This window comes from Bombus pascuorum, chromosome 4, assembly GCF_905332965.1.
Source record: "Bombus pascuorum chromosome 4, iyBomPasc1.1, whole genome shotgun sequence".
NCBI lineage: Eukaryota > Metazoa > Arthropoda > Insecta > Hymenoptera > Apidae > Bombus > Bombus pascuorum.
The window spans coordinates 17711186-17737156 of record NC_083491.1 but is presented as its reverse complement, the minus strand read 5'-3'; the positions used below and the strand labels follow the sequence as shown (position 1 = coordinate 17737156).

General features: G+C 38.2%; 1 protein-coding gene and 1 long non-coding RNA gene across 16 annotated transcripts in view; one reads left to right on the top strand and one right to left on the bottom strand.

Annotated features, from left to right (window-relative positions):
• LOC132905956 (uncharacterized) overlaps window positions 1-16882 on the top strand; it is a 323066-nt gene extending 306184 nt beyond the window's left edge. Inside the window, exon 3 of the long non-coding RNA XR_009657901.1 lies at window positions 16871-16882. This is a non-coding gene — a long non-coding RNA (uncharacterized LOC132905956). The remainder of the gene's footprint in view (window positions 1-16870) is intronic.
• LOC132905944 (CUGBP Elav-like family member 2) overlaps window positions 1-25971 on the bottom strand; it is a 356624-nt gene that overhangs the window by 295576 nt on the left and 35077 nt on the right. For 14 of the 15 annotated variants that reach the window (XM_060957698.1, XM_060957697.1, XM_060957700.1 and 11 more), the window contains exons 2-3: window positions 7170-7956; window positions 3002-3686 (exon numbers count right to left, since the gene is read on the bottom strand). In XM_060957698.1, coding sequence (XP_060813681.1) covers window positions 3002-3210 — 209 coding nt within the window. In that variant the 5' untranslated portion in view covers window positions 3211-3686; window positions 7170-7956. The remainder of the gene's footprint in view (window positions 1-3001; window positions 3687-7169; window positions 7957-25971) is intronic. The other variant, XM_060957702.1, reaches the window with a different exon arrangement.

Here is a 25971-nt window from a genome sequence, read left to right as displayed (position 1 = left end):
AATCTATCTATGCATTCCTTTGTTCACCTCAACAGTTATAGTACGACTGCGAAAGTTCTTAGATAATTTTATTTCAATAGTATCGAAGAAAAGAGTATTTTAAGCGCGAAATAATAATTTTTTTATAACAAGCATCGCGTGCAAGAATATCACAGGAAATTTAATCTGTTAGTTAATTTACATATCTGATCATTTCAATTCATGGCTATGATAATTGTAGCGTAACAAAAATCTATTCCCAAATTATGTAACGGCTGAAAAACTGTTGCACGGAAAAACCGAATGATCTTAATTCTTTGCCGGTGCTGTACATAAAACACCTAACACCCACAACACGTTTCAAAAATTGGGAAATCCGAAAAATGCGACCGAAAAGAGGGCGAAAGTCTCGGATCGCGAGACGACTTAATTTCATCGTGCGCTACCGGCAGAATCCTTCCGCCCGCGAACAACTGAATTCCCTCAGAATTCTCCGAGTCCTTGGACCAGGAATTCCGCCCTTCGAATATCGCATTTTATGTTAGCCGGGTGCATATTTTAGAAGCATTTACTCCGCGAGGGCTGGATAAGAGAGATCTTGGTACAAAGGTGAGAACAGGCGCAAAGAGGGTCGAAAGAGAGACGGAGATTCGCTCGTGGAGAACGATGCCGGGACTATGTTCTTGCCCTCTCTCGTATCCAGGAATGTCGCCGAGTTATTTTAGGCTTCCGTTCCCTTCTCCGCGAACGCTATTCGCGCGAGCCACGTTTACGCGACGTAACGAAATAACGAAGAAGGGCACGCCGACGTATCGGGTCCCGCGCCTGCTCGCTGTGCCCTTCCGCCTGACAACCAAAGAAACACCCTTCTGAACTTTGCACCTCTTGCACGGTTCCTTCGCGACGAGTCGACGAATGATGTTTTGCAATGACGGAAGATGCCCATACTACTTGACGAGATAAACGGCGTCCGCTCTTGCCGTCGCGTCGGACTGTAACGTGTATCTGAACAATGCTAACCTATCATTTGCTGAAACTACATTGTCATGTTCACAATTGCAATGATTGAATTAAAACGATAAATTGACGTGAGTCGATTGATATGATTCAAAAAAGAGGAATTCTTGAACTTAAAGATTGAAATACAAGACTCTGAGTTAGTCACATTTTACGACTGTTCTCATCAAGGATTCGAGATTCCGAAGCATTTAAACGTTAAAAAACAAAATTACTTCTGTAAGGAAAATTTATATTATTTGGAAATTGAATCTTTTAACGTTACAACTTTTTGCTGGAATCAGCTTTATTACTCAAGTAAAAGAAGTATATATATTAATTAATAAGTAGCGTTAATATGGAATCTATTCGTTTATTTATTTGTACGACTTAAAGCATGAAAATAGTTGGAAAAAAGATCGCTTAATTAATTTAAGAAACACCGCTCCAATTTACAGAATCTACGTAACGCATCGTCGCAGCTGCTATTATTCACTTGGCTTTTTCTCAAGGAGGAGGCCACTCGCATCGTGTATTCCCGGAGGACAACCTTTCCATTAAGCGAAGTATCTTACTCTCTGCTTTTGCAAATAACACGATGATGGAAAAAAGTAGCGGGTGTAGACGGGAAGTGGCCCGTAACGAGCATTAAATTGCATTTTCATTGTTATCGCGACATTGCTCGCCGTAATTTAACTAGCACAGCACCATGAGTTTTGATTTTCTTATCTTGTTTATCGAATAAGCTCAACTACTCGAACCTCTTGTTTTTCGCATGCAATTACATCGTACAAGAAATAAAGCGGGTATAATCATATTTCTTCGTCTCTTTGCACGATCCATTACGCAATTTTGTCGTTCAAAAATCTACATTTTATATTACGTTACAGTAGCGCAGTGGAATTATTAAAGATGAAAATACAACCTTTCTCAAGTTACGTTACTGTTGGAATACAACGATATTACACGCATAGGGACAAATACTCTTACACAGACACCTACACAGATCATACTCATTACTGTATAGAGAGTGGGGTTCAAAATATATAAGGGATCATAGGTTACTACCTACGTCTAGTCTGAGAGTCAACAATCCATAAATTCTTTACCTGCATACTTTGTTAATTATACCAGATCACTCGCTTATACACATTTAGTTCTGTAGTTCTGTTTAATAAATATCACTGAATATTATTTTAACATAAACATTGTGTCTTCCACAGATTATTAATCTTAACTTTAAGATTAAATTCTAACAGTTACAATCATCGATATGATTTGTATATTCAATTTAATAAGTTTCAATAAAAACCCTCTCATATTTCAAGTATTCAAAACATATGATAAAAAAAATAAAATTCTATGTAGTATTTCGAGATCGCGATAAAATATTTTCGACTTTTCCTTTCTCGAATTCCTTTACTTTTACACTTTTGTAACTTTTAACTTTTCAGCTTGAGAATTCAACAAAGTACATTCTGTTAAATTGTCTCCATACTCGCCAAGTGTTCTACGAAGTTCGAAAATTTTGTAGGATTGGGCAAGTTTGAAAAATTCATTTTCATAAAAGGTCGTTTCAAATAAATTGTCGCTGTTCCATAAAGAACGAAATGACAGAAAAGTGATTTCGTGACTGTGTTACTCTCTTTACCCCACTTTTTCCCACCCAACCAATTAATTGTTTCCTATCGCGAGCATATAGATACGTCTCTTTGATGCAGTTTCGTTCTCTCTTACAAACTTGTTCCATTCCGAATTTTTCGTATCTTTTGTACCTAATTGTAACGTATAACTAGAAGATAACCGGTGTGTTTATAACGAATTATTCGACTCGCGTTAAAACTTTCAAATTGAATTTAAATTCAAGTGTATAAGAGATTCTTTCATCTTGCTGTAACGATTGAAAAATTAACACAACACACTCGTTCCTATACATTTGAGACATGGATATACATATGTGTATATCCGCTTATACTATATATATATATACTATACATGTATAGAGAAAAAAAAGTATCAAACTTACGTGTTTTCCTTTTGGTCGCCGTTGCTCGACTGCGACGACGGCGACGGCTGCTGCGCCTGTTGCTTCGAGTACGGATGATGATGATGATGCACGACGTTGTTGTTGTTGTTGTTGTTGTTGTGCATGTGCACTTTGTTTGCGTTGCTGTCGGTTGGCGAGCCCGGCGAGATCTTACCCGCCAGAGCATTCAAAGATTGAAGCATTTTCATAGGAATCCTCCTTGCGACCGGTTCTCGGTGCCTCCCTCCCTCAGCCTCGTTTATCCTTGAGGAAGACAGGATTACTCGACGTTTCCGGTTTGAAGGTATCAACCCTCAAACACTAACTACTACACACGTGCGAATCAACCAACGGATTATGGATATACAAACGGAACTTTCATCAAGAAAACACACTTTTCGTCTTTCTACTCTCCTTTTTCTTTATTCGAACAATTTCACCGAATCATCAATCGTACGGTCACGAATTATTTCTTTTTTTTCTTTTCTTTTTTTTTGAATATTAGACACAGAAAGCATACACTGTTCACGAGATACGGTTGCACTGATACAGACACCAATCTGTCTCTAGGGAAATCTGTTCAATGTTACTACTGTAGACTTTTGGCGTAACTTTGGCGACGTTTAACGTTCGATACGAAGCTGTCGAATAATCCCAGCTATCGACCACGCGGACCCTCGATTGGCTACACAAACAGAAATAAAAACAGAAGGTAGTTACATTATTCGAACGTTTTGCTTCGAAATGAGTGATCGGCGCATCGTAATCGCGCCACGTATATGTATTTTCAAAAGCATTGCTTCGTTTACACAGGATGAATATGAAACTCTCACAGGTTTATCGTTTCGAATTTAGAAATACGTAAAATTTAATGATGACATAATGATACAATTTAACGTTTATACAGATTTCTACGTTTACTCTACGGTTTCAAAATCACTTATGCCGTGGACAGAGTCATAGAGAATATTGTTAAGTCGGTACAAAAGTTTTATTCGTTTTGCCTTTCGTCACGTTCGAATTGGTGACCCAGATCTACGTTTGTTCAGATAATTGGAAAATTTCAATTGCAAAGGACCTAAATGATAGACAAGTCTCTGAGAATGTAAATAAACTTTCACAATAATACACACATTCATATTGATTGTGTGAAAATCGAACCATAAAGATAACTTTTGTTACTAATAAAGAACGTGTTATCGTTTTATCTAGACATTCGCTTCGTTAAAGGAGCAACTACCGAGGTCTTCGTAGATCTTAAAACGAAATTTGAAATGTTACGAGCATTTATCCGACATGTACCTACGTATCGAAAAAGTCACGTTACTTCGAAACCTAATAGTTCTTCGACACCAAGTAGGGCCACTGCACTGGCCTAACACTTTCATCGTTATAGACTAAATCGTTTCACCTACAATTATTTCCACGCATATATATTTCGTTGCTAGGCATTCACAGACGCGAATATCTCATTTTATTCCTAAGTAACTCGCAGCGAAGTGGTCATAAAGAAGGCCCATGGTTCTTCCAAAGGAGGATACCCTTTACGAAGATAAGGTAACAGCGTGAAACCACTCACGAATCTAGGAAGAACACGGAGAAAACGAATAAAATTGAAGTAACGCAGATAGTTGGAACGCGTACGTGGGACACCTTTTGCGCGAAACGACCTTGCAACGAGTCAATTAAAAGTTTAAGTTTAATTAGAAACTCGGCTCGTATACAGACCGCGCCACCACGAACCACCATAGAGTCACTGCTCGATCTCCCTTAACGTGCTCTTCGTTCGCTATTTTCTACATCTTACCAACATCGCGACTTTCGCTTCGCTGCTCCTCTGAGTTGCCTCTGTCTTGGTTTCCAGCTCTGTTGCTTTCAGACGCAGCTTTGTTCAATAGCACGGAATGTCTTCGAATGTAAAAACTTTCGACTAATTTGAAATGCGATAGGAAATATGATTTTCCGAGTAAAGAAATTAGAATAGATTTTCCAATTCTATGCTGTCAAAGCGATAATTTACAGTCGCAATTAACTTATAATTCAAAAGGACCAACAGCTTCCATTGAATCTTCCTCAAAATGAAATTTTCCATTTAAAAAATTCTAAGCTATCGCTCATACTTTGAAAGACACTCTATGTACGAGCTGCGCTTTCATCACCGTAAGTCACCGTAAGACGGACGTATTTACCGGAAGCAAAAGCGTTAAAAAATGGGACAGAGATGAGAAACTGCGATGTTCCCTGTTCGCTCGACGATCTGCAGCTTGTTCGGGGATTTTCGGGCGGCTCGAGTGTCCCTTTGTTTCGAACTTAGGTATCGTGCTCGAAGCTTCGCGTTCGAAGACGCTTGGGAAGCACCTAGGAAAGCTTCCGCCCGTTATTTACCGACAACACGATGAAACCGAACGAAACGACGCCCAAGCGTAATGAGCGTACTGGGAAGGAACGAAAAGCATCTGAACGAACGTCCAAGTCCGATTTCGCTTCACTTACGGTAAACTGTATTCCAAGAAACGTTTAAAACGCTTCGACCAGTTGTTTGTTATCCGCTTTTATATATGTGTAAACGTAAGTGAGTCGAGGACATTGAACATCATAATCTGGAGGAACGTCGGCACCACAGGGTAGCAAGACGAATCGAAAAGAAGCGACGAAGAAGAAAAATAATCGGAAGAAACGTGTTAAATTCTGAAGAGATTGACGCTTCTAGCGAAGGAAGTGGTTATAAATAACCTTAAAATAAAATAAAAGAAGATGGAAATGAAATCATGAAATACTATTTAAATTTTAACTAAATTCGATCAAATAAGATCTCCACCAGAATTGAAGTTCTGGTATTCGAAAGTCACGTGTATTAGAGCAATATCGTGTCGAGAGGAATTTTTCGAAAGCTGATCCAATCACAGTAAAAATACACGGTCCAAAATTTCCAAATATCTCCGCATTTCTATACAATTTCAAAAAAATCTAATAACCATGAATTCCCCATATTTTCTACCTTTCCGTTATATAGAAAACTTTAATTTAAAAAGTTGTACAAACATCCAAGGTATCTCTATAGAAGATAGTAAAGATAACGATTCCTATGAAACACACGAACGGAAATCAACTGAATGTGCAACGTTAAAACGTTTATTCTAGAATTTCTGGATACTCATAGTAAACAAAGATAAAAGAAGAGGAACAATTCCAGGTAAGATGTTCATCGTGTTCATGAACACGAAGAAAGTCCGACTGAAGATTGGGGAGTGAAGATAGAGGCACAATTACCGGAACTACCACCACTGTCAAGTGTCAAAGGGGTCACGAATAATTTAGTAGGCAAGCTGGGAGCTGCGAAGTTCTGGCAGGAGAAGAAGCGAGAAAGAGAGTGGCGAGTAGAAGAGTAGAGCGTTGCGGAGCAGAGCAGATGGAGCGGAGCGGTGATACGACGGTGAGAAGAGGGCGGGAGGGGAATAGTAACGCCCGCGGACTGAGAAAAGCGCACAGGAAAGAGAGCCTTGCTCTTTCGGGTTACCCTCCAACGCTTTTGTCCTTCGCGCCGCTCGCTTTCTTCCTTTCGCCCTTTCTTTCTTTCTTACCCTGTCTATCTCTCGTTGCGTAGGCTCGACCGTTTTACGACGACCAGCTCTTTCTAGCTACTCTATTCCCATCTCGACATCCCTTTACCACTGACCACTTCGCGCGTTAAAACGTCAAATTAAAATCTCGAGACGTTTTGAGGACAAGACGATTAGAGAACGAGTCGGGAGAAAGAACCGTTTCCGCGCGGCGCTGATTCTACTTCATCCGTATACAAGATTGCCGTAACTTGTGGATAATAATCCAAAGGTGTAATGTAACACGTAAAAACAATGACAAAGCTTCGTATGTCGCGTTTCGTTTCATTTACGAGGTTAATATTATACGTTATCTTCTAATTTCTTTTATTGCTTGTAGATATTGTATCAGTCCCTTTATACGTCATGTGCCGAAAATGTGTATCATCGATTTGCTAGAAAGATAACAGAATAAATAACATTGCCAGGAAATCTAATCGAAACAAAAAATTCAGAATGTAAAATTTATGCTAGTAAATTCGAGATACGTGGCTCTTCTAACAAACCGACGATATATCTTCGAACATCGAGCGTCCTATCGTGTGATTTTCCCATACACAGATCCCAACCTGATTCCTCTTGGTCTACTTCAAGGTTGTCGTCGTTCTCAAGCACCCTCCGCCACCTGGTCGAGGTCCTCTGGCGTTTCCGTGGCTGCGTCTAATTCAACTGGAGGTCGGTCAACCGGATACGATAGCAGCGATGATACTCGTACGTAGAAGAGACGCGAACTCACGATATCGGCGTGAATTAAAGCGAACGGCGCTCTTGTCGACTCCACCTGAGCACTACGACTGACGACAAGAGCCGAGCAGCCGGCCATCGTATCTTCGGATAAGCCTTATCGGTGCCCAAAGACCCCACCCTTCGCCCATGGGCCGCATCCCTCACAAGCGCACGGCCGCGTTTTCACGTTCGAGCGTTTCTAACGTTTCGAGCCGGCTCACGGTACGCTTGCCCGCGTGTAAACTCGCTTAAGCGCCCCTACGAGCATTTACGCTCGACTTTCTTTCGTACTTTCACCGCGACACAGCTGCTACCGCGACTTTACTACGCTTTAGTATCTCGCGGCTTTTCCTCTTTTCGTCTTCCACTTTCTTCCTCTTCTTTTCCTTTTTTCCTTTTCTCTTTCTTTCTTTCGTTCCTCCCTGCCCGGTGTTCACAAGTTACATAGGTTCATGTACGTTCGCCGATATACCGTGATATTAGTTACGGCGTTAAGCGAACTAATTGATCGACTAGATTATTCTTACGTGTCCTTCGATCGAGTCATGATGATTTTCTTGACGAGCAGAAAGCGTATCATGGAGATGGAAAGCTGCGTCGACCCTACGACGACGGAATGCCAAGTGTCATCTGCAACGAACGAGTGTTCTTAGTTTTCTGGGACGTCTTGAGGTATGGAGGGTTAGTCGTTCGTGTTCCATGCTAGCTTCTATGGTTGCAGCGGGAATTGGAGGGCAATCGATGCTCGGTACAAGCAGAAAACGGTGGTTTCCGGACGATGGTTCTGAGTGGGATTCGATTCGATTCGATTGGAAGGAAGCTATTGTAATTTGAAGGTTTGCGCATGATTTCGGTACTTGAAATTATGTATAAACGTTTGACAATGTTCAGAAAAGGACAACTATTTTAGAAACACATGTTTTCACGTCGACGTTAAATAAAATCAAGAAGAAAGCGTTTCGAAAATATCACTGCGACATCGTAGGAATCCTGTAACAGGGACAGGGAATTCAGCTCAAAACCGGATGCGCATGGAAGGTGAGGCGTGTTTGCGAGTAAACACTTTTTCACTAGCAACGCCAGACGACAAGGCAGAGCCACGGAATGGCTCTCCGAGATTAGATAACAGTTGGAACGTTTTGTACCGTCGACTTACTCAAGCGAGCAACATCCTCGAGACGCGACTAGGTCCACGGTTTCAGCAGATGAAACGGTATAAAAGATGTTCGACGTTTATGGCGTAAGCAAATGCTCAACGACGCGCACAATGGACATAAAGAAGCCAAGAGGTATTTAAAATTTAAATAAACGTGTTGACACATTCACGTCCACATAAATTGCGACTTTGTCGTTTACGAGTGAGAACAAAATAATTTCACGAGTTCGTTTTTCTTTTTCATTAAAAAAATCATGCTTTGCTTCGACAGAACAATAAAGATGTGTCTTAGTCTTTTAATAAAAAACTGTACTGTGTGATAGTTCCATGGGCGATTATATTACATCAGAGCAGAAGAAATGAAAAAATTTGTACTTCGCGGAAAAAGTATTTTTCGATCCATTGAGTATCAAAGTATTCGGCAAAACACGCGAGAAATAAGCATCAAATATAAAGCCTAACTCGATAATGGAGAAGAGCAAGTTTAGTTTCTCGTAGAAATAACAATGAAAACGTTGGTATCGTTATTGCATAGCTAAGCACCAGCAGTTGTTTGCCGGCGCGGAACAGCCGTTTGCAACTCAACAAAGAGGTATTGTTCAGTCAAGGGATTCATCTAGCTCGACTGCTACCTTCTATTTACACGGCCTAACTCAACATTATGTCACAAACTTCACGCAGTTCCTCACGACGTCGAATTTCCTCCTTCAAAATTGACTTACAGTTTTGACACGCGTTACCTACTTATAGTATATCGAATTAGTGCGCAAAGGCTACATCGATTTTCAGCTTCGTGTTGACGTAAGACGTAAACGATTTCAAATGTTTCATACTCCGCTGCTTACGATTTTAGTTTGCGACCTTTTTCGATCTTTACGAAATTAATTAAACACGACCGTACATTCAAGTTCTTATTTTAACCTTCGATTTAAGTACACGCTAAATTTGTTTCAGATCAACGACTGCTTGGATATAACATAGATCTACCTACATAAATTTGAACTTTGGGGATTAAAATCGATCGAGCCTCTGAACCTTCTAATTAATTATTCATTACGAAACAAATTTAACTTTGCGGTTAAAGTTAAGTTGAAGTAACAAAGAGCAGAGCGATGAATAATACTTTAGGAAAATAACTGGCAGAACGAATCACAAACTCAATGATTTACGAGCAGAAGATGGCTGCTTATCCAACGAACATATATTTCCATGACGATACAACAATTAATCATTAGCGTGCGTAAAACGAGATAGCAATAGTGACGTAAGTTTTTCAAGCTTGCTTTAACAACCTATGTTTAAGAAACGTTTAAACTCGGATCAATAAACGGCAAGCATCTTCGAGACAGAGTTTTGTCTAGCTCCCCAGCTATACGCTTGGACGAGAAGCGAAGTCGCAAGAGAATTTCGAACTGGCAAACTTTGCCAAATGTATGGAGGATCGAAGAAAGCATTTTTGATCAAACCTCCAGGTTGCGATGTATTTTTAACCTTTTGTGGCAATATTTCGCAGTTGTATTTTAAATTTATGACGTATATTGCTGGCAAAAGTTAGGGATCAATCGACGTTTAAGCAAAGGTAGGTGAATGTTTCTCTTTGCGTTCTGCGATAAATATATATTTATATATTTGATAATATGAACTTTAAAAAAGTATAGACAGATAGGAAAGAACGAATGATTGTAGAAATGCAAATAAACAATGTTATTTGGACGTTTCACGCTTTTACTTCTTAGCATTGTTGAATAATGAAATTCAAGCATGAGGTTTTCCAGATAAATGAATATACGGGCCGCAGTTGAAATGCTGTCATAAAATTTCTAGGTGTATTCTGCAGCTTAACATTAGCATAAAAGACTAGGTAAACAGAAATCCGCGCACTCCTTGTTCCCAGGATACGTGCACGTTTTAGTCTTACAAGAAGAGGACTCAGCAGCGGAGCTGCTATTTTAACCAGATTCTTTCCCTGGTGAATTTGGAGCAAAAACGTGTGCAACCTACATTCCAGCGTTTGTATAAATACGCGTTATCAACAGAGAAATTTGTCATTAATCTAATTTATTCAAATTAATTTATATATCATTAATTTGTTAATACTTATTAGCTGTGGTTTATCGTTAAGTAAATTAGAAACACCCAGGATAGACGAAATTGAAAATATTAATTCGGATACTGAATTATAAATTTCCGAATTAATCATTTAATTATGAAATATTTCTGCAAAAATGTTGAAGAACTAACCTAGAAATAATATCGGCCTAAAAAAAGTTTCGCCGTCGTGGTTAAAATTTCAAAGAAAATGATATTAAAAAATTCTGAGATCTTGGAAAAATAGCGCCGAAAAAATATAAGGAAGAACTCTATATTTACGTACACGAATGACTTTGTATGCATCATATCGGATGCTCGCAGTGTTGCACGGAAATGAAAAGTCACAAGAACGTCATTAGCATTGCAAATGGTCAAGGGCGCTATGGCAGCGTTACATTTTTTACACAGGCGCAATTGGAACGCGTATTAAATGTGGAACATTCGTTTTCTAGATTATCAGAATATGAAATCGCTTCTTAGAATTTGAGAAACCGATTCGAAACTCGCAATCGCAATGTCATCTGTGAAAATGAAATTACGGAAAATCGACGATGAAATAAAATCTGTCTACGTTGACGTTCGCTTTAATATTTCGATACTTCAGCATGAATCGGACAGCAAACGGCGAAAATGAACGATCGTAACGTATGTTTAAGTAAATAATGACACTGGCGACGTTCGAGTATCATTGGAAAGGTACAAAACGCGATCAGTCTGATGAGTGTAGCCGCGAAAGGTTTGTCGATACAATACTAATTACGAGATGAGCTATAATCGAAACGCCACACAACCATCTAGTCGGCGCAGCGTGGTTGAAAGACCCCCTTTAACGTGGCTGCAGGTGCGCCGCGTCATTCATCGGCTCGATATACGCAGCCGTTATTAGCAAAATTGCGTGAGCTAATTGGCTAATTAGTGATTAGGAACGTTAGCGCTGCCAACTCGTTCTGATGTGTTGATGAATTACTGTTTTCGGTCTGCTACAGGCGTACAATTATGCCAGGCCAAGCCAAAATCTCTTTTCTCCCTTATCAGTGACCACCGTAAGCGGCAAGATACGTTTTCATTGATGCGAGTCATTCGATACCTATTAACGAGATTTTGGTTACCGTGGTTGATTAATGATGCGATCGGAAAGGTACCTACAGGTACAAGTGCGACCGATCATTTATCCTATAACATAAAGAAATTGATAATTTAGAAGCTATAGTACACTCGATGTCATATCACACGAGTTACCCTTTTAAACATCTTCGGAACAATAACTACTCCGAAGGTCCTTAAAACAAGCAAGCAAACCAACAACGTATTTAACAAAGAGCACGAAATATATATTTCGCGAACCTCGAGTAAAAAATAAAAACAGCGAAGGAAAGGGGGCAAACGAATATTGGAAAATAATTCTCAAAATAATTCGAATAATTCTCGTCTCATTAGCGGCAGGATTCGTAAGTGATTACAAATCCAAATAAACGTGGCGTACGCGATCATGCAAACGCACGTTCCATTGCGGGGCTTTGCTAATGTATTACTACATTATTCGGTTGATACCAGGCCGATCATTGGAACGACCATCGCCAGAGGGTATAAAGCTTGAACACATTCCATGATATCGTGGCGGAAAATGCTGGAAAAACGAGTGGGCTGTGTTGGCTGCTGGCTAATTCCGTGACAATTCGATATATTTTTACCGGATAAACGCCGGTGCTTACATCGAAAAACGATTGGTAACGAACGACGAGTCCGCTATCCAGCCAACACTAATTAATTACTGATTAACGTTGAAAACCGGGCCCGTACTGCCTGGGATATTGATGGATTGCTATTTCCGGGCTATTTCGCCCGTGCATTATATCCGCATCGCGTTTCCAACGGGCAATGCTGCTCGATTAACATCCACCGAAAATCTGAAAACCGCTTCGGCCTAAATTACATCTGCGCGTTAGTGAGCTAAGAAGTGGATTTAATATCCTCTGTACCCTTTCTATAATCTACGTGTTTATTTTTTTAAATATATAAAAGTCTAAAAAGAATTAAATTCGATATCACACGCATACTGTGAAAGTACGTGTCAATTCGGATCTAATTTTAACAAGGATATGCGTTTCTTAGGTATAGGATACGCGTTTCTTCACATCGCAATTTCCAACCATCGATTTGTATCTTTTTGAGTTAAAAGTTTTTAACAAAAACGTTAGAAACATAAGCAATTTTATTTCAAAAGAATCTAAAATAAATTCAATAAATTCCTCCTTTGAAAATACTTTACGATATTACAATGCAAAGTAGATCTATACCAGCGTTCCATTTTAAATCAAGGTTTATTTAGATGGCATATGTTCTCGGTATTTTTATGACAGACTAATTATAGTTGGGCTTTCATGCAGTAACAAGAAGTAATAGCTGGAACTGTGGACCGAATGCATTGAAAATTCAGTGACAAAGGAGACGCCAAAGCTCTCGCATAGTAAAAGTCTAAAATAACAATGAGGCCAGGGAAAACGTTTACGAGAACAATAAATCTTCTTCCTTCGTTACGACTGCTATGTCACGTAGTATTCGAACTTGCGCTATTTTTATTAACAATACGATGATTGGACGCTTTTTTATCTGATCAAATATATATCACGATGGCATTATGTAAAAGAGCCAATATTGTAAAAATCATAATTACGTGGAAAAGTAGATACTTCGATATCGTGGAAACTACGTGGAAGAAAAGATCGAAACGGAAAGATATCAAGCCAATCTTAAGGAATCAAGCGAAACCTGTTGTCACGTAATACCTAGAGTCCTTGATTAAATATAATTCATTTAATCGTTATTCGCAACGTACACTCGATTAATGTTAAACGTGGTCAATATTCTGATATGCTAGCACAAATTTCATGCTTCCATGCTTGCGATATAAACTTGATGTAGGTAAACGAAAATGAAAAAGATGAAAACAACTATTGCATTCGATAAAAATATCGCAAATCCGTTACGCATAATACGAAATACAAACAAGGCGGTAAAACCAGAGATAGGGGAAATTATACTTAAAAGTCAATGAGAAAATTTGTGCAATGCCTTATTAGAATTCATCGACGAATGTTTATCAGGTGAGAGACTAAAAATTTCTGTAATATTTTCATAAATATTTTCAACGTGATATTTGCTTTAAATCGCATTAATTATTTATATTAACACAGCACATATACACAGGTACACGATGTATTAAAAGATGAGAAGGAATAAAAAACTTGTCGAACGATTGATAATATATTAATCAATGTACTAAGAGGGCTAGGAGTTTGAAGAGAGGGTAACCGAAGCGAAATGGTCTGATCTTAGAAAGAAAGCCGAACCACCTTGTTCGTTCATGAAATCAAGGAAAAAGCGGCGAATAAACAGCGAGTGCTGTTCCTTAGAGGATTGGACGGATTTATCTCGCAGGACAGCGAGCAGCCGTGACATGGGCAAGCAGACCTTATGCAGCCTCTCTCACGGAAGGTCTCCAATCATGAGATTGCTCAATTGTACCTTCGTTTTTATCCTGTTTCGTATCCGAACCTGCCCTCCCCCCTCTGTCGCTTGCACCTCGCAATCCGACTTTTCCATTACCCAGTCTAGAGGAAAAAAAATTACCGATGAGATTAAAAAACGTGACTATGCGTTTCTAACGATCACGATTAACAGGGAATGAAACATCTCGGATTAAGATTCTGAGGAATATCTAGTTTGAATTTTCAATCGGCGAAATATCGCGACTAGAGTTACTTGCCAATGATTAATTGATTACAGCACATTGCAAAATGATGCGACGTATTTGAAAAGTCCAAAGTAGTAAACGATATATATATATTTAACCCAAAGCATTATCTGCGAAATCAATTTGAAAGTCTTCGATCTTAAGATTTTAAATCACCAATATCTTCGTAACACTCTTTTTATCAAATTTCAACGAGTGATTTAATTAACGAAAATAACGAATATTGATTAATCTTGATACGTCAGGTATTAGAAAATTAATTTCTTTCAAGGCTCTATTTATCCAACCGTTCTTTTGCTACTCTAGCCAGTAATTTTCTGCTTAATGTGCTGGACATCCTTTTCTACTAATAAGCTTGCTCATTATCTAATCGAATAAAGCAAATCGCTATTAAAATGTTTTATTAAATCCAATATATTCAGAAATATATTTCAAGCAAACACAGTGAAGCGATTGTTAATCACGCGTACTAAATCGGCCGCTAGCAAACAACTTTTTCTGTCTTTCTTAACGCTCTTTAAGGCCGCAGGTCTCCAGCTAACCTCTTTAACGCCCAATATCGAGCGAACCAAGTGCTCAATGACACGACAAAGTCACTTAGCCCGATAATGAGGTAGAGTTGGTTTATTTTTATTCAAGTTTCGGTTTGCCTCGTTGTGGAAGGAAAACATAAATACAATTGCGTCTATTTTCGAAAGACGGGTAAGGAATCAGCCGTGTAATTTTGCCTTTTTTAACGAAGACTTATAGATACTTCTTACCTCTCATAAGACTGAATCTATTTTAAAGTGCGAACAAATTTTTTGCTCGTCGATTGTTAATAATAGAATACATTTTAGCTGATCTTTTTGTAAAGGAGAAATAATATTTAAGACCAGTTTTTCAGAAACAGATACATTTATCAAACATTTAGTAACAATAAGATATACAAGAAACACACGCTTTACAGTAGAGATTGATTGTGTTCTGTATCGGGTGCACTTTACAGAAAGGAAGGCCAAAGGAAAAGCTTCATTGATCAAAATCACAGCCTGGCAATGGTGTTTACACAAAAAGCAGTGTAACACACGTGAACAGCAACAGTTGCATATACATCGATTTTATCGCTGACAAGGGGAAACATTCATTGCTCACATGAGCAACGCTACTAGTTATCCATCGAGTTTCTTATATATCTAGCCGCTATACATAAAGCAACTCATTTGTTGTTGCTCGAATTATTCAAACAGAAAACCACCTCGTAACTCGCAACCGTATTACGTGGAATTAATTTAATGCCTTCATATTTGCGATTAACTCTCCCTACTTTAATTGTCCTTGCTAACATTTTTCATTATTTGTATAATGATATAATTTAGTCGTTTAATAAATAATAATTTCTAAAAATTGCTAGAAACTTTTAACTTCTAATACGTATATTTAAAAGACATTGATCGTTAAAGTTGGTCTTTTCTTGTGTAAATATATGTATATTGGAAACGAATCGATGAAATTTTTAACAATTCAATCCAATAGATAGAAACTCATTGTTCCGGCTTTTCGTTCAAAGCCAATTTTCGAAAGTCGAATCCCAGTTTGCGAACAAAAAGGATCACAAAAGTTCCTCTTTCTTATTACGGGAGATTGCTCTACAATTCTCCTACGGACTAGGAAACTTCCGCGAATTCGACATAAATGAAACCCTATTCAGTTTGAAATTTTGAATCAGTGCTATACATACGCGCGATGAACGCGAATGATAACAAAATATCGATATAATCAATCGTTAAAGATTAACTCGTGAAACATTCCACTGATTAAAAAAAGATACAATGCATAACAAGAACGAAGATTTCCATCGTTTTGCTAAAGGAACAATAGGAAAAATGTTGAGTTGCAAGTTCGTCAAGTGACTTTCATAACGAAGCAAATCCTCATATTGGTAAAACATCATCGTATTCCAAAGTACATATACACATTGAACGAAAATATGTACCATCGTGAATCCCAGCACGGTTATAGATCTGCTCCCTACACTGGAAGTTTCCATTGAAAATGACTGATACATTGAAGGAACGAGGAGGAGACATTTGAAGAAGTATTCTGCCGTGGCGGTCGAGCTGCTCAAAAATTGTCTCGGTACATCCCGAGCACGTCCCGCGTTAGACACATTTGCTGGTCGAATTTGAAAAGTTTCAAACAAATCCAATAACAGACGGGACATTGCAGGAGGACGCCTATACGACATCGGGAAAATGGGAGAAGGGCAACGACGTCTCTGCATTGTGAATTCGCCTTGGCTGCCGTATATAGTCACGCTCCTACAAACCTACAGGGAAGACTATGAGTGCTACGTGATCGCTTGCACTGCCACATCCGCATGTAAGATAAGTTTGCATGTGTTCCTGGATAGTGTGTACGTATGTACCAGAAACGAGTATTTCGCGATACATCTCAGACCCAAACACGACGCGCCTGCATACTTTTCAATGTTCCAACCAGCCAGTCTCCGTAGTGTATCGCTCTTCTCTCTCTTCGGTCTTGCCTATTCTCTAGATATCCAGCGTGTTCTACACAGCTAGCAGATGTAAATACTCGCGCGCGTTCCGGCTGTCGTGCACCGCAAACTTGTCGCGATCGTGTTCGACAAGACTCTACAGTGATGGCGGAAAACTGGCTATGGAAAGGAAGAAATTGCAATTTACCAACGACGCGACGCGAATTTTCGTTGAATTATGATATACATAGAGTTTCGTTGAGATTGTAGAAAGGAGAAGTACATTACGGCGTAGGAACATTACGGTGAATTTTAAAATTTTATCGTCGAGATAAAATAATTCGTAATTTTCGAAAATGTACAAGTATCGAAAAATCAAATCTAATCTTAAGTTAAGACTTGAATGAACAATAAAATAATTTATTATCTCAATATTTTAACAGCTGTAGATGATATAGATTAAAAGTTGCAAGTTGGAAAAGCAATCGATTCTTTGGCAACGATTAAGTTTCCGTTGGCATCGATTCAGGAATTTGATCATCCGTGATATGTTTGACGAATATACTAGGAGACTCTTATAATACAATGTGAGTCAATAAAAATTATCACTTGAAATAACTCATTATGTATTGACTTTATCAAAACATGTTTCAAGTGAAATTTATTGTATTCAAGAGGACTGACCAGATGAATATATTTTGATTTTTTTATCAACTACATTTTCTGAAACGTCAATGTGATCTTAGGTTTTTTAAATGACACCGCATATTTTTCGACTACTCTGTCGTAACTACTAAAAAGACGAATTCAACGACCTACGATGTAACTTTCAGTTGCCCTTGAATTTCATAACGAAACGAAAATTTATAGAGTAGAGGATATTTAATTGCGTCGTGCATCCAACAAGCTGTCAAGCAGCATTAAACAAAACGAAACTTTTTAGAAAAATAAAATTTTCAATCTATACTCACTTACTTCGACTATACATGGCTATGTATGAAAATCCAGGTAAATATTCCGAAAGCAACAATCACGCGACACACGTGGTAATGGTGGTCTATGTTCTCTTTGAACTGGTGGAAGAACCCGGAGAAATGCCGAGCCTTCACGCACGACTGAGAAATTCAGATTTGCGAGCCACTAGATGGACACGTTCAGACGCACGTTTGCTGGCTGCAGTGACCGAATCACTCGTATCTGCGTATACGCGTCACAGCGTCGACACAATGGAGAGATTACAAGTCCACCCTGTCTGCTACATCAAGCACGAAGATGGTGGATTCACTGCGTGAACTATTGGGACACGCTGAAAAACCAGCATGTTGATTTCCACTTTTATAATTCCCTGTTGCTTTCTGTCTCCCGGGTAGGGACTTTTGGGAGTCACACTGTTACCTTCCCAAAGGCAATTTTATCTTCTGAATTCAGAGCGATTGCTTTATCGTGGAATTCCGCTGGAATCTAGTTTTCAAAATGGTAACGAAGCCAACGACATCGACTGCGTTAGAGGAATGATTTTCATGATTGTTATTTTCATTCGTACGTTCGTCAAAATATGAATATTATATCTATGAATTTTCGAATCGATTGCTCCCATTGATCAAGGAATATGGAAATGTATTTTAATTTCAATCTCTATGTATGAAAGACCTTTTACGTTAAAAACTAATAACGAATCGAACATACAGATTTTTTTATGATGATCATTGTTACGCCATGAAGCTTACTATAGCCCGTGTTCCTAACCGTCTCCCTTGGTACTACAGTGTCGCAGACAGATCGTCTTACATGACCGACGAGATATAAACAATGTATCGACGAGCGCGTAGTTGTTACCAAGCAGCGAGTTCCAGAAACGTCGATTTTGGTCCGTTATTTTATCCACACAAAGAAGGTGGCATACGTGATCATAGGCGCGAACGATGGCGTGACGCGAGCATAGTGGGGGTCGTTTCCCAGAGAACACAAAGAAACGATCGAAGGGCAATCAGTCTCATTTGAAGATTCAAACGACATACATCGAGAGGTCTGACAAATAAAATTAAAGTCGCTTAGTCTAACGAATTCATCGAGAGATATCACAAAGTCGGGTCGAATTTCTGTAACACGTTAACTGTATTCATCGCTAAATAATTTGTGACATTTTTATTATTATATTCATTATTGTTAAATATACAAGCTGTGTATGTATGTATGTATGTATGTATGTATATACAAGCTAACCTGTTAATACAGTGTTAAATTCATTGAACTACCTCTGTTATCTTAACCGAAACAGGGGAACGACTAATTCGCGGCGTCGATTATTCGAATCGTAACGAGAATTTACGCCTCTCGTTGACGCGTTTTCCTCGCGATCGCGTCTCTGCGCAAACGATCGTAACAATCATATCGTAGTGCAGATACTCATATCGGGTTACCGCGTACGAAGCAATAGAAATGATTGCAAGATACGAAAGAATGCACTGTGTGATTGATGTGTGTGTACAGCATTGGGTTGATGCGAAAGTAATTTCAATTTCTTCACCGTGCTAGAATAAACAATTTCAAGTATCTGTGTGTGAGTGATGTGTGTGAGAGTGTAGTCAATGTTTATGATACCTGATCGTAAATTGAGGTTGTCATCGACGTTTACGCATGAAGAACGTTACGAAATAAATGCAAAGTTGCGGCTATCGCGGATTGAAATGGCGTCTCGATATACCTGTCGCGCAGGTAAGCAGGTACGTTTAGAACATGGTTTTTGCGTTGCGATCCTTAAGTAAAAGAAGGACGACGGTGGAACGTGGATGAAACCTTTTTTGATAAGAGTGCTCTTGAGATGTTCTTGAGAAAAAGTTTTAACGAGACAGCCAAAGATTTTTCACCGAACGAAAGAGCAAGCGAAAGAACCAGACAGAACTGTCCTTCCCTTAGAGTCAGAGGCACCTACTAATGCTGTCCTTTCGAAAGAATTCTGCCTTCAAACGTCGTGTTTCCTACTTTTACAATGATTTTTTAACTTTTCTGTCGCTTCGTGATTTATTCTTCTCTCTACAGCGCTGGATAAACCCCCGTATTTATTTAACCACATAGTATGCGCCCTTTTTAATGATTAATAATGAATAAAGAATTCAATTTCCGAGTGATCTTGAATCAACGAAAAAGACGTTATTTCGTTGATTGCGTAGAATGCGTCTCTTGCCTTATCAAAGTACGTATCTATTCATGCATATCTAGAAATGCTTTGTTTGGTAACTCAGTTTTTTCGTCACAGGGAATAAAAAGCGAAAATTGGTCGAAACAATCGATATAATTCTCGTAACATGGCTTGCTAGATTTCTAATTAATTTTTAGCTTTCGGACAATCGAAAATCCGATGCATCATTGAGACAGGCATATACCAACATATTCAGTCAGATAAAACATACAGTTTTGGTTTTTTAATTCAAACTAAATTAACCCTTTTTATCGAGGCAACCTTTCAATCAATGCTTAAACACTCTGAACACGTTCAGAGAATACAAACAATGAAACAGTACTCCGCAACGCAACAATATAAACAATTCAATTTTTCATCTATCTCAAATTGCTATTTTGCCATTCGCTGGTCTCTCATTTCGCACTGCACGCTCCCATGTATGGTACAGAAACTGACCGTAAGGGAATAGAAATTTGCAATTTTCTCGTTGGAGTGCTTTAAAGCTCGATTAGCTCAAAGGAACAAAATCCAGAATTTGTAGAACGTGACTCGAGTAACTCAATTCCCCCGACTGATTTCGCGTTCGATGGGCGAGGAAAAACATTTTTGTCGCGCGACCTCGATATAGAACAGGTGTGCCAATGAAACGTTCGATGCGCATCGTCCGTGACTGGCGTCACACGGTAAAATTATTTGACGCGTTTTACTCGCGGTTCGTTCTATCGCACAGACAGCCGCCGGTTCGATGGACGAGACGCGTGCAAAGTGATTACGGAAACGACAAGTGATAACAATGAATTCACGTTCAAGTACTCTTACTACGGGGCTGAGAATGGAGAGCAAAAATAATGGATGTTGCTCGCACAAACTCTTCGCGAGTGTCATGATACGCTCACTTTGGGCTACTTAAAAGAAAGACGTTATCGGGAGTTAGAACTGACATGAAACTTCTTCGTTAAGATTATTATATTAGATCGAATTTCTTTTTTTTTCTTTTTTTTGGGGGGGGGGGATTTTAGAACAATAATGGCACTATATGAAATTGGAATTTGTATATCTAATAATTTGTAACCTAGTGGAGTGAAACAACACATTTCGTTTTATTGTTGGAACAGCTATCGTAGAACGATAAAGTTGTTAAAAATTAAAATTGCAAGTGTATTAGTTGAGCAAGATGTAATGAAAAAGTTTGTGACCCATAAGGTTTTGCGGCTTCACGTCATAAACGTTTTGTTGATTGAACCACGGATTTCTGAAAACGATTTGAATTCCGGGACGTTTAAAGTTTTCCAGGTGAAAAAAAAGCTCATACATTGTGCACTTTGACAAACGCGAAATTCAATCAGTGTCCGATTGTGCGCAACGTGAAACGAAACTTTCTCTCTCTCTCTCTTTTTTATTCTATCGAACAAAATAGGTATTCCAGTTTTACCAAGAGTGTCAAAATATGAATTTTCTTCTAGTCGCTAAAAGTGTATAGGTTGTGGTTGAATTGAATGGGAAACAAATATTATAATTAATATAGTTTGGTAATTGCCTATTTTTAAATTCCACCGAGTTCTTTCATCTAGTTGTGTGTTATCGTTAAAAAGTTTCTCAAAAAGGAAAACACGAAATGTACAATATTTATAAATTGACAACAAAATTGAAAATTCAACTTGTGCGATTACGACAGTAAAAGGAACATGCTGGCATTTTATATTATTTTGATAAAGGAATCACTTAATAGTAACAACAGTTCACAACACATTTTAGGGATACATCAAAACAATGTCTTAAATCACGAAAACAATCAACCACATTTCACTGCCATGTTCAAGCCGGTAGCGATGTGAAGTTAGACGTAGGGACTTTGTCGTTAGTAAAGATGGCGTAAACTTCTACTTGTGAATCACTGGTGAATCGATCACGTTCGTTCTCAATCACGATGATTTTCTATTTATATTTCTTTTAAACCTACCAATTAGGAAAACTGATTTGGAAGTATGACTGCAACAAAATATTCATGAAAGGAGAGATACTTGAACGTTAAATAGAAACTAATAGAAATAAATAAATTAAAATAAATTCTAAACACAATCTCTTTTCTTTCTATGTTTCGTTTTAATCATTGAGCAGTCTCTTAATCTCTGCAAAAAGGCAATTGTGAAATTTGCATTAAACTGTAAAAGTAGAGCACAAGGATAGAGATGACAGGAGGAAATTACATTTCCATCATTTACGATGTGATAAAGCATCGTTTCAGGCAAGTGTCGTGTGTTCAGTTTGTTAAAAGATACAAAAGAATATTATAGTTATGGTATCGAATAACAATAAAAAAATTAATTACCGAAAAATGTACTATATCCTAGTAATTTTACATTGCAAAATATTAACGGAACAGCATTAAGGAGCATCGAATAAAATAGTACTGCTTTTCTACAGAAGAACTCAGAATTATATTTTTCACAGAGTTCTTCGAATAATCTTGTGTCAATTGTCAATTGCGCTGGGAAAATTTTCACATACATCGATACAGTTACCTCCTCAGCAACGCTTACTAAATTTTTCCGTGGAATTTGTTCTCGTTCGGAAGTACCGAATATAACATCAACGATAATTGATCTATTTATTCGTTGGTAGCATACTTAGTTGGAAGTCGCTTATTAATTCGACGAAGCAATTGAGAATCGCTCGAAGGTCTCGTTTCTGTTAAGCGCGCCGGTTGAATCCTTCAAGATGTTGAATTATTAATTGTCTCGAGATACAACGTACACGGGAAAGGCAGCAGGCGATACCCGTGTGCAACAGCAAGAGCCGTGAAGAGAGGGGCCATAGCGCGTGCCGTAGCGGCGCATTACCTTGATTGCAATGGCAGGAAACGCTAATTCACTAATGCGTCGCTTCCATACTCGTATACTACCACTTTGCTTTCGTACGCCGCGAGTGTGGCTCGGTTATTGAGGATAGTTTAGGATTATACGCTAACGATTCCGCGTTGCGGTCGTTCTGTGTATATATCTTCGATCACGTTGTCCTGCTTGGCCGGACGTCCGGCTATTTAGAGAATTAATTTTTTACGATTACTTGTTTTTAGATTTGTTACTAGACTACCTCGTGAACATATTGGTTTTATATGGATTAAAATAAACGAGTGAGAAATTAAAAGATGATGCATGAATGTGAAGTCGAATTGACTTGGTAATTAAGTACTTGGTAACGTAGGGTCTCTGTCACAGATTGAAACCATCGAGGTGAATATGAGTTTCACGAGAAATTATTTTCTCAGGAAAGTTGGAAATTACATTTTAGTTGCACTTTATTAAATTCACAGAGTTAGTGTACTATACATTTCGAAACACTATACTACGCTATATAGATAGAGAGGTACTGTATATAAATTCGATAATAAGTAAAGTAGCAATTAAAAAAGATAATTGATCGATGGAATTATGTGGATCAACTGCGTAGAAATGTTAATTCAATCGTTAATACGTCGCTCCTATAATACCACTTTAGATCTTCATATTATGGTTCTACCTATTGAGAATAGTTTAGGATTATACACTAACGATTCTACGTTGCGGTTGTTCTGTGCTCGTCATGTCCTACATGGACCAGTTTCCTAAAGGATTAATTAATCTTCCTCATTTCTAGATGCCCTACTAATGTCACTGTAATAATGCATTGGGATTTAATAAATGGATATGGACTAGGTCTTATAGTTAATAGAGTAATTAAGGCGTAACAGATCCTGTATCATATATCTATGACTATTAATAAGCATAAACACAACATACTCGTTTAAGTAAATACGTTAAATTTAAATGATTAAACGAAGTGTAAATTGCAAATATCAGAAACAGAACGGATTACATTATCAAATTAAATTATACACGCATTACTTTAATTGTACTTTACTGTTCCAATTCAGAACTGAAAATAATTCAATTAATGATTTAGTATTCCAATAGTAACCGATATTAAAGTCATAAATAAACGAACCTTAGAGAAATGGTTCCTACCACCTATTCCTATACCATCCTCGCATAATAGCGCCCGAAAATTGCACATTCTACTATACAGGCAAAGTATAATTGGTTGCGCAACCACGTAAGTTAACTCCATTACTGAATCCGCTAATAGACAAATCGTGTTCCCATTTCTTTCTCTCTTTCTCGCTATCTATTCGTTCCATTATTTGCCTAAACAATCATAAAACAAAAACGACTTAAATGTTCGTTACGAAAAGGATATATTTAAATCGATCGTAGCTTTTCGATACACGCGGTATACTGATTCTTTGAATAAAAATAAAAGAAGAAACGGCTTAAGAAAGCGCACGTAATTAATTACCAAAATTTGCTAAGAGTCGAAGGTTGGCCAAATTGTCCAAATTTACAGTGTAATGGGTCAATGGGAAAGGCTCAAGAATATTACTAACAAGTTTTTCAAGTATAATTAATCTTAATACTTCGTTATCAAAACATCATTACATTGCATTGCATCGAGCCTTAAACCAATTAGAAGCATTTGAAAATCGTTGAACGATGTTTAAATAAACGATAACTCAAAGAAGTTGCTTTTTATTATTATTAATTCTCTAGCTAGGGAATACAAAGAAAACTATTTCATTATTTTCATGGAACAACGCAAAGGTTAATATTTGCTTCTGCGTTGACATGGTATTTTACGACGTTGAATCTTTAACCTTTATTTATGCCTCGCGTCGCGAAACCAACGTGCGAAACAGGTTGGCTCGCCAACCATGCCTTCCCCGGATCTATATTACCGAGATGATCTTCGCCGCAAAATTATTCCACCGAGTCCAGTCAGGTGCACAACGGTGATTACGTATCTCAGGCACGATGCTCGACCAATACCCATGCAATGCTGTAAGCGTGTTCTGTGCAACATAGTAAACACACAAACACACATATACGAGTACGCAGCTGCTTGTTAGGTTAATTTTATCATTCTACTTGTTGGATTTACATGTGCCGATTATTTTGATAATTACTGTAATTTTACAATGTAATAATTAAAAGTAATCGTTTGGTTACATGCGATGATTTAACAAACATTCCGAACACGTATAAAATTAGATTTCTCTTCTGCGTTATTGCTTAATTTATCGTACTTTAATTAGTAATAAAGCACTTTCGGTGCAACTTTTTTTCAACGGTTCATACGTTAAAGAATCAGAAAGTTATTGTTATTCTCACGTTGTTCTTACACAGATAGCAACAATTAAAACATATGGAAAACAGAAATAGAGGTAAAAATCGTATGTTACTCGCCTACCACAGAGCGAATTCGCAATCTCTATTTTAATAATTCCATGGGAAATAGCCAGAGGCACCAGACATCAATCTCGAGATAAAGAGCACGGGGATGACAACTTTCGTAGGTGAGTGGATAAGTTAATCAAGGTTATCCCGGTAACACGATCCCATAACGAGTCTAACGTGGTGCCAACGAATTTGTACCGCGAAATGTCCAGGGATAAGTTATTCGGATACGTAAACTCTCTGAGTGAAATACACGCGTGCCCTCTTTCGCCTCGTAACAACTGTTCAGATGGAACATAAATACTGGAATATTTTAATTGATTGTCGGACAATGCATGCAAATCTGTCGGAAACGCTACTGGGAATAGGTATTACGTTAATACGAAATATACGAACGGCCCGACGACGTTAAACCGATTTCCATAAATCGACCGATCGTGTCACAAACTAATTCGTTGGTTGACCACTTTATCGCCGCGCATCGTATGGCGGCAACGAGACGGAAAAATTTGCTTCATTATCGTGTCCGTATTCTGGACCCGTTCAACCGTGGCCCAATGCGTTTCCGCGAGATATCATTTTTAATAAATCTGGATAAAATACTTTGACTTGTTCCGACCAATTAAGCGAAAGTTGGCTAATTCACTGTGAACATATTTTATCAACGTGTAGGGAATAATAATTTGGCAGTTTGAAGTGTGAAATTGATTAGATTTG